Source organism: Pempheris klunzingeri, chromosome 23 (genome assembly GCF_042242105.1).
Source record: "Pempheris klunzingeri isolate RE-2024b chromosome 23, fPemKlu1.hap1, whole genome shotgun sequence".
In the NCBI taxonomy this organism is placed as follows: Eukaryota; Metazoa; Chordata; class Actinopteri; order Acropomatiformes; family Pempheridae; genus Pempheris; species Pempheris klunzingeri.
In genome coordinates, this window is record NC_092034.1 from 15,050,450 (window position 1) to 15,060,883 (window position 10,434).

The following is a 10,434-nucleotide window of genomic DNA, read 5'->3' on the forward strand; positions in this document are numbered from 1 at the left end:
CCGCATTTGATTGGATGAATTTATGTCTACGCCCCAAGGTTCAAGATGAGATAACAATTAAGCTATGGACACAGGAGGACGTTCAGTTTTCTCTAGAAAAGCGTACCTTTGCACTTTTTTTGCATCTGTTTCTACATCGTACACAGTTTATTATGGGCTTCTATTAAAGTAGAAGAAAAATGTAAATTAGAACACTGAAAATGTTAAACTAAACTTTGTATCGATCCACACATCCGAGTACAACATATAGGCCAGATTTTCCCAAAATCTGAGCAAACGTTCATTAAACAAAAAACAAGTGATTAACAAAAAAAAGGACGGAAGATTCCGGATAACGTGTATTATGTGAAAAGACCTTTCTAAAAAAAAAATGGAAAAGAATTTCCAGGAATGAGGATTAGTGGCTTGAACAGAATATATGTTGGACTGTAAATAGCAGATTATAGCAGTCTGTATGTGTGAGGAGGGACTGATCTAAACCTGTGTTGAGAAACTCAAGTGCAGCATTCTCCTGCGGTTTTCCCTGTAGGTGGTTGGAACCGAAATAGAGACTCAATTCCCTTCTTATCGAAAGAAGAAATGAGAGTTTTTCAGTGGATGCTATGCCCAGGCTTAATCTCCCATGGGAACGCGCCGCTCTCTCCCTCTCTCTTGTATGCCCACACACACACACAGTGGCAGACATGCTCACCTTTCCAGACAGACACTTGTCTCTCTCACTCTGTGGGTGTAAAGTTTTCTCTCTGCAGCTGTCTCTCCCGAGAAATAACAAACACGCTCACGCGCATGCACATGGTCCATATCGCACCTTCCAGATGCCAAAAGTGTTCCAGCGAGGCAAGCCAGCGGGGTCGGATAAGCCTCGGTGAAAACTGTGGACAAGGAGAGAAGAATCAACATTGTCCGCGAAACATGTCCCCTCTCCATCACTGCTCCACAAACACAGGCCTGTAGTCATTGTATGATAGGAGCAGTTCCCAGTGTTTTCAATTACATTTGAGAATGCGGCTCAGTGTTATTGAACTGCCTTCAGGAAGGAGGAAAAATGTTAAGCACAGCTGTGGATTTTCTATTAAGCCGAGCAAGATATGACTGCTGTGAATTCATGGGGATCAATACAACTCCTTCCCACAGTGTATACAGCCAGTGGAGCTCCATCTGCTTTACAGATGTGTTTACCTGCAGCAGTGGTACCAAAACACACAATTCAAGGGATGCAACTTGTTTCGTACGACTGCATTTCATCCAGGAGGTTTTTACTTGTTGGGCTGTCTCGGGCTAAATGATGACCCTCAGTGAGAAAAGCTCAGATGATGATTGTGGGGCAGCCACAGTGGCACACCTGCCGACAGGCTCTGAGTGAGGGCAAAACGGAAAAAAAAAAAACGCACAGGACGCCGAGGCACAGACGCAAGGAAGAGAAGAGCGGGGAAGAGCTGGAAGGACTGCGATGTGAAGGACTGACCCTCATTGAGATTTGTGTCACGTTCCTCTGCGCTCAAAGCAGAGGAGAGAAGTGGGGAGAGGAGAGAGATGGAGATACAGAGAGAAAGGGAGAGCTCGCAAGAGGGAGGGAAGAGAGGAGGCAAAATTGAAAGAGTGAGCAGCGGAGTGAAATTCCCGTGAACAATTCCTGCCTTTCACACCGGGCTAATTAAACTTTGACTTTGTTAGGGAGCCTTAATTACATCACCCAATTAAAGCATTGGTTTGGATCCTCCAGTGTTCTTAATGAGCCTCGGCCAGAAGAGTGACAAGGAACCTGGATTACAAAGATGAAACGCACACTGGGGACAGGATGACGAAGTGAATATGCACCCACAGAAGAGACACTAAAATTAGATATTTGTACACTAGCATGAATATGGCTTTAGCATACACACACACGAAAAGTCATTTATAGACATTAATTGTATTCACAGTAACACACAATTAGGGAAGATGTTATACAAACATCTTTCTCCAACAAGCCCTGCTCATTAAATCCTTCATTTTATCTCTGTATTTCACTCTGTCTTTTCTCCACCTCAGCACAACCTCACTTTCCCTCTCTCTCGCATACCCCCAAGCTACTTATCAGTCCCAGGATGTTGTAGGCGCTATATCGGTTTTACTCTGACAAGATCAGAGCTCTGAGGAGCTCCTCAATAATTCATCAGACGCTACACTATAGAGACAACCTGCGAATGTTCTTTTTAGGTCAAGGAGTGAAACTAAGAGATTGGGTGATAGATGAGGGAAGACCCGGAGAGCCGAGCCCCCTCACCCAGTGCGACTCAGAGCTTGCATGGGATCAAACCCACAGCGGTCGATCGGTTTGGGTGTCAGTTATTGATCTCCTGAAGGTAGCCGTCCTCCACAAGTAAACAGCCCCGGGTTTAGCACCCGGGTTCCATCGTTTGGATGTTTGGTGATGCAGAGGCTTGAACCGGCGTCCCGTGGATGATCTCTAAACAGCATGGCGTCCTGTTGCCACAGAGACTTCAGTGGAGCGCGTTGAACACTACTGTGATGTCCGATCTATGCCCCGGCCTCAAAGGATTAATGTGCAGAGATTAGTTCAATCAGCATTCTTCTAATTACACCGTTTTCAGTGGAAACAACGTGGGAGTTAGACAGGGTATCAAGACTGCATAAATAATGAGGTGGCTGGTTCAGTCTGCCTAATAAACGCAGGATCACAAACAGGGGATCGGTAAAAAAGTGTGAACGGTCACAGCTAACCAATGATAAAGCATGTGGACAATAACAAAGCCAAGTTTCTGTATTTCGCCATTCAACAATGAGGCAATTCAAAGCGCTGCACATACCACATAAAAAAGACAAGATAAAAGAAACATCAGGCTACATTGAAAGATAGAAATAGGGTTTAAAAAGTTAGTAAGTTTACTTGTATCCACTTCTATATATTCACCATTTATTTCAGATTGCCATTAAACAGCATTACAGTAGCTTATGTTCACACAGTAAAACAATGAGGATTGCATATACCTCTCAGAGATAAGTCAGGAAACAGTTATTACATCTGGAGGCTCTGGAGAAATGAATGCAGAGGCTGATGCTTCGTCAGCTCAGTCTGCTGTTGGCTACACACAACAAAAACCCCAAGAGCTTCATTATTCAGTATTATTCAGATGCCTTGTAACCATTTAGCTTCAAAACTGGTCAGTGATGCAGTTTGTCATTAAACATTTAGATTGATAGACATACCTGTGTACTGTACAGAGCACAGTACACATGACAGTCGCTGGTGTATGTTGTTTAGTGAGAGGGGACAAAACTCGTGCACCTTTTCAGCCCGGGGATCTGTATCTGCGAACAGATGGAGGCAGTGTGAAGAATGGGTAGAGGGGGTGTATGGGGGTCACGTGCTGCGGTGCGTTTTCTGCTGCCGACTATCCATGTCTGCTAAACCTCATTGAAAGCAGTGGATGGTGAAGGGGTTAATTTTTTTCTTTGTGTCACTGTTTTCTCAGCAGGGCGTCTTGCTGCTCACATTTCAAACTGTAAACAAATATTATAGTTTCTCTCTGGAGCATGAAACACTGGTTCACAATTTGTGTGAACCACCAAACCCCAGCTATTTTCTCTTTTACATAATTTTCCTTAGCCCCTATTCCAACGGCCAGTCGGCTTGTGGTTTAATTTAACGAACACACTTGAAGGAAAGCTTACAATGGAAAAGATGTGAAGCAGATATGCTTGGTTGGAGCTGCATGTTGAGAGAAAAAACAAGACACAGAGACCATGAAGTGGGTCACAAACAGGCAAAGCAAATGCAGGGAGGTGGTGAAGTAGCAGATTTCGATATCTCGGACAAGTACAGAGAATCCTGATGCGGAGATTTATACCACAGTGAGGTGGAAACACCAGGCTCCAGCCAGCCTCATGGAGTCCATCCAAGTGCTGATGAGCTACAGGGAGGTGACTTTGACTGCAGCCAACATGTGACTCCCAGTGAGACTCGATACGAGCACAGCATCATCCCCTTGTGTCAAAATAAATCACTTTGTCCGAGAGCGACAGCAGCAAATGCAGCAGTTGTAAACACTTTGTGCAGTCACATGTATGAAGAAACTGTTTTTGGCCGTAGTTTTACCTATTAAGGTGTGATTTAAAGGCAAGCAGGGGAAAACATACCACGCTGGAAAACACTGTTGGATTTTCCATCTGCAGCCTAATCAAAGTTGAATTATAGAATACTCAAACTCGAAACAACCTTTTTGCTCTAAATATTTCAAATGGATGTGAGCGGGGCAACGTGATCGGCAGAGTAACGATGTTTGTTAGGAGGCCAACATAGATGCATCAGTATCCATCTGCCCTGTTCTCATTTTGAGTAAATGGAGGGGGATGACTCATACTGGCACCGATGTGAAGTGGCGTGTGGGTAAAGATAAAGAAGAAATTTCATCATGCAGGCTAAACGTGGTATTCCACTGCCTCAGCTGTTCAAATCAGTGGAGTCAAACTCAATCAATCAGTCCGAATATCTTTGAGTCTCTGTCGCTTTATTGCTTAAATGACAGCATTACAATGTTAAAGAAAGACGCCCACACACTGTAATCATGCTCTCAGTATTTTTCAGCACCGTTTGCATCAGAACCGGCCTGAATCAGGTCTGCACCTTATGTTCAAAACACCTAGATATCTCATTTGGGATGACGTCACAAATGTCGCAGTCATTACAAATCGTCTGTGGTTCTTGGCAACTTCAAGCGGGGGAACATGCACGTTATTTGTGGCAACTTTCACAGCCCGTCGGCGAGCTGCCTGTGGGTGTTAGGTGAACAATCAGAGCTGCATACAGAGAGAACGGGGTGCAGTGGTGGAGAGGGGAGAGCCAATTGAGCTTGTTGATTGGTTTAAACTGTGGTTGCAGTAGGCTTGGGTCACACAACAGGAAATGAAAAGATGGTTCACTTGATAACTGCCTACAGTGCTGAGACGTGGCTCACTCTGTGTATGAGGGCTGAGGTTCATTATTTCTCTAGTAGCCACTGCCTGCAAGTCATATGGGATGATGATATACGGCCTTCAGGCTCGGGCTCTACTACGCACTGAGAGCACAGCAGAGTGATGGGAGTGATTTGTTGGAACAATCCTTCACTGTTAAAGACATTTTTCTATAACATCTATAATTGCCTCCTACTTGTGGGTTCATATAAAGTAGATTGTAGACAAAAGTTGAGCAGCGTTTCCAATTCAGCGACAATTACGAGGTGTTTACCGTAACAGGAGCATCCATTTGCGGTGTCAGCCACATGTACTGTAAGTGGGGCACGCAGTGAGTGGAGGTACCTCCTCAGAAATTGGTGGGCTGCACACCGAGCGGAAAGGTATAAACCTTGAAATTGCACTCGCAGCATCTCTACCATGCAGACAGATGGCAAAGTACAGATAGCGACACTACCATCTTGTCCGTCACCCTCAGTCACACGTACGCCCTGGATCTCTAAGGAACTATCTCTGAGGTCCCCCCCGAAACTGGTTTTGTGAAATAACTTGTCAAAGTCACACATGAAGGGAAAAAAAAAACCAAAGATTTTTTTTTTTAAGAACGTACTCAACTTGCGAAATCCTACTTGGTGTGGCTCATCTTTGTTCCTCAAATGTGCCACCACGCTCTGCTGTCCTCTCAGCCTTCAAGGTGAAACACAGCCCTCAAACTCAAAAGAAAGAAAATATAATAGAGAGAAATAACTTGAGCATTGCCATGGAAACTAGCCTTTCCGGCACTGGTACAGAAATAAGAAGTTAGAGGAAGGGTTGAAGAATCACTAAGCTTTTTCCTTTACAGCTCTCACATTTTGCTTCATTTCAAGGCCTGTTTCTCCCAAGTGTGTTGTTATATGCTGATGTGTTTAGTGGCTTTGTTAACTCAATGCATCACCCTTTGTAACAAAGCCTTTCTTTGAGTGAAAATGTATGGTTATAATATGACTGACAAGGTTTTGGGGGGCTCTGGGTTTGGGGGTGCTTGAGCTTTTCTGAGCTGAATAAAGGCCACGGGGAATTGTTACAATCCCAACACCTCCCCTTACACTTCCCCAATCATCCCTGAGGTGCTTGATCCAACCCCTCTCCCCCTGAGTCACTCTGATTTACCTCATCAAATGAACAAAGAGCCAGAGTCATGATTTTATGCTGGTGATGTTGGCATTTCTTTGGTCATGTTTTGCTGTTACCTTCCCTTTTTCTCCCCCCCAAGATGTGCCATAATCTAATTCCCCTGCCATGTTTTTCAAATGTTTCCTTGACTGTGACCCTTACACATTTGCCAGACTGAAGAGAATTTTGTCATGTAGTGTATAATCAGACTGTTACTAATATTCTGCCATGCTCTGTTAACATACTCCCAACATGTTTAATCCTTAACTCCAGCTGGGCCTCAAGTCTGTGGTAGAAAGATTCCTCTTTTTACAAATGATTGGTATTTACTGAATTTGGGTTTTCATTCCACAGTGGGCTGAAAATCAGATTATAGAATCTGGGTTTGACAGCAAATTCTGGCTCATTAAGATGATAACTTGTGTTGGTGGCTATTTAATAGAACATTATTGCCCCATGTTTATGTGTGATGTTTGGGAGGGAAGTGGGCAGCAGGGACTGATGGGAGAAACGGGCAGCAGTGTTAAAAACTGACTCTCAGTGTACTGTAGTGTGCACTGAGAGTTTGGCTTAGAAATTAGAGCCATCAGTTTCCTGCAGCAGCTCCTGAGGGTTTGCATACAGATTAAGCTAATTAGAAATGAGCCATAGAAACCACCATGCCCAAAGGGGAAAAATAGGATTGAGCTAATTTTTCATGAGAATTTGGGGGGAAAAAAAGGAAAAACAGTATATTTCTTTACATGATGATTATTTTTCACCCAATAAAGAAACAAGGAAAGAGGAAAGGAGGTAAAAGGCGGGGTGGGAGAGTTGTTTATCACTATCCGAGAACAATCTTACACAGCTTTCTTTTTGTAATTTTTTTTTTCATGCAAAAATCATGCGGCCAATTTGTTGATGTAAGTGACCTGAACCTCGTGGTTTGCTATCTTATTTAACCAATCACAGAATCATCTGAGCGTTAGCGTAGTCAGCATTAGGTAAGACTAGACAGTTAGCAGTGAAGGATAGGCTCTGTAGTACCATAGATGTTAAGTTGTTGAGTGTAATATGTAGTCTACTATAATCTTGTATTAGTGATAGAACATGTAGGTCTATTCTGTAGAGGGAGATAGAACCAGAGCAGTCAGGTGCAGGATAAAGTATTTGCAGACATCTTGTATTTTATTTCAGTTCAGAGTTAGTCAGCATATTAACTTTTTAAATAGAACAGACTAACTAAACTTATATAACTAACCTCATGTTAAGTTTTAGTGCTGTTCTAATACTGGTGTTGCTGTATTCATTTGAACTGTTTTTCTTTTTTTTGATGGAGGTGGTCTCTCTCTCAGGTGGTCTCTAACACTCTTTTCCTCCGTTGTCTCTTTCTTGTCTTAGGAGGTGAATTAGTGTTGCCCATAATAACCGTGGACTCCTTAGACCCCCCATCCATCGCCACCCGCTACCCAGTAATCCCTTCACCCCCCACCACCTACCGCCCTTTCCTCACCCTACTCGAAACCACCAAAGAGTCCCTCCCCTTGCCCAATGGCCGGCCCCCCTGCCCCTTGGACCAGGAGGACTGCGAGGAGACCATCGAGGTGTCGGCGTACGGCTCGGGGGAGATGACCGAGTCGGATGACGAGGACTATTACAAAAACTCCCCCCTGGTCACCGACAGGACTGTCCTCCCTCCTCCCCCAGCCGTCGAGGGTGGTGTCCAGAACCCCCGAGACCGACATTTCTCCCGTTTCCCCAACTCCCACCGCCCACCTCTGTCCTCCACCCCCACAGCCAACCCCGACCAGCTCAGTCCGCGCATCAAGCCGGCCGCCGGCGGCAGTAGCAGTAGCAACAACAAAATCCCCGCCGGGAAAATGAACACGCGGGACCAGGTGCTGCTGCCGCCAGCGCACCCCTCGTCAGACCCTGGCCACCGCAGAGTCCCAGGAATAACCTACCCCCCAAATTTCCCCCATGTTCCCACTCCAGACCCCACGTCTCCTGAGAGAGGGCTCCCGGGCGCCGTGGAGGTACAGCAGTCCAGCAGCACCACAGGAATGGTGGTCGGCATTGTGGCGGCGGCCGCCCTCTGCATCCTCATCCTGCTCTACGCCATGTACAAGTACCGCAACCGCGACGAGGGCTCCTACCAGGTGGACCAGAGCCGCAACTACATTAGCAACTCAGCCACGCAGAGCAACGGAGCCCTTGTGAAGGAGAAACAGCCCACCACTGCCAAGACGGTCACCAAGAACAAGAAGAACAAAGACAAAGAGTACTACGTCTGAGGGAGCGCCGCCGTGACACACAGAGACAGACAGCAGACGCACTTAGAGAAGGAAGGAGACGAGAGAGAAGAAAGAGAGAGAGAGAAAAGGCAGTATATGGAAAATGGCAAAACATAACAGAGGGCAATTCTTTTAAAACTCAGTATTGTCAGGTGGCCATACACGTTACCAATTTCACTGTAATCAGAAGGAGGCAGCAAAACTAGATGGCAAGGTGACGTCACGGTTCTTTGATCGATTTGGCTACTTATTCAATGTTAACCATAGTGTGGATGTAAGGAAAGGCTATTACACCTCAGATCTAAACACATACTGTGCCAACAACTGTGTACCAAACGCTGATAAAACAGTGATTTATGGATTAGAACATGACAGGTTATTTAATATCTTGAGTACTGTAGGAAAGCACCACCATCAGTATTTGTGTCAAGGTCTGTACTTCAGTCTGAGGCCAGCTTGTGGTGTAAGCCGTCACCTTAGACAGTATCAACATATTATTTTTCAACTAGGCTTGAATTAGCAACTTGACATCCCTCTGTAAAATCAATATACTGCCAGCTTACAGAAACACTGTGTCAAATCCAGCTCTCCCACCTCTGTAAGTGTTCGACGCCTCTGATCTCTCGCCTCTCGTCAGACCTCTCTCTCTCTCTCTCTTCCTCTCATTCGCTCGTGCACTCTGTTTCTCTCCTTGTCTACGGTGCTCAGCAGCTGACGCAACGTAAACTCTGCCGTGTTTCAAGCATGTAGTATTCATTTACGAAAAAGAGATAAAAACTTTTGTTCTTTCTGTGGAGTTTAAAAAACAAAAAATATGACGATGATTGATGATCATAACAACGTTAAACGTAGCAACTATGTGAGATACCACCACTCCAACGTAATGGATGCTAACTTGTACGTTTAGCCGCCAAAAACTTGAGGCCAAAATCCCTTGGTCGTCCTTTGTTCCAGCAGATCTGTGTCATGTGTTTCTGGGGCTCCAAGGCACCCGTAGTGGGCCAGCAGAGAAACTGCGTCACGTCCTTACAGTTACTAATAACCGAAAACAAAAAAACCTCCAGCAAACAAGATGAACTCTGTTCTATATAATTATAAATATATGTATAGACGTTGCAGAAACCTATGGACCTAAAGCGTGAGCAAGTGGAAAAGTGATAATGCGCAGCGAAGACGGACTTTAGGATTTTTGACGTCTGAACAGTTTCCCCGCTCAAACCCGCTCCCCTGACCCCACCCCTCTCATGAACAGTACGGCTGATGCAATGCCTTGCTGCGAGACTCAGTCACTTTGGTTTGCTCTTTTCTTTTTACTTTTTATTTGATTTTTTTTTTTTCTCTGGAGAAATGAGACATTTTAGGGAAATTCTGAATTTATCCTTGCTGGAGTTCCACTGTGGAGAGAGATACCTCGCAGCTGAAAAGAAGCGACTGTGTCTTTCACCCCTCTCTAGCCTGACTGGACTGATGGCAGCCAAATGGGCAAAGCGAACTTTGTGGGAAGAGCACAAAAATAAAAAAGGTGAAGGGCAGTTCCCTGGAAGATGTACAACAGAACTCTAGTATTCCAATTTTCTCAACTCTATTAAAAAAAGAAAACTGTACCATGAAAAGAAAAGAAAAATCCTGAAAAAAGTTTGTGAAATGTCTAAATATTTGACTCTCATCCCATTACTAAGAGAAATGTGTTTTCCCTCCTATCATTCCTATTTGGAGAAAAAAATGACAATGATTCTGGGAAACGGAAATTTCTATGTTTTTTTTTTGGTTTTTTTTTTGGTAATTGAGAAAATGTGATTTGGGTTATGAACATGAAACCACTCATTCTCCTTTTCCAGGGGAGAAGAGTTCCTCTCCTGTTATTCCATCCTCCATCTGTCATCCTCAATCTTTTTCGCCCTGCATCTATTCCTTTTTCTCTGTATGGCAGATTGTATGTCCCCATATCCTGTGGAGAAAGCAGGCTCTATCCATCCTCCGTGTTTTTTTTCTATTTGTTTTATAACTATTTCTGTCTATATGGCTCGAGAAAAGATGGCTGCCATTTCAT

General features: G+C 44.5%; 1 protein-coding gene across 1 annotated transcript in view; it reads left to right on the top strand.

Annotated features, from left to right (window-relative positions):
• Window positions 1-8,384, top strand: part of nrxn2b (neurexin 2b) — a 520,316-nt gene extending 511,932 nt beyond the window's left edge. The window contains exon 22 of the mRNA XM_070854280.1: window positions 7,492-8,384. Within this exon, the coding sequence (XP_070710381.1) occupies window positions 7,492-8,384 (893 nt within the window). The remainder of the gene's footprint in view (window positions 1-7,491) is intronic.
• The last annotated feature ends 2,050 nt before the right edge of the window (window positions 8,385-10,434 follow it).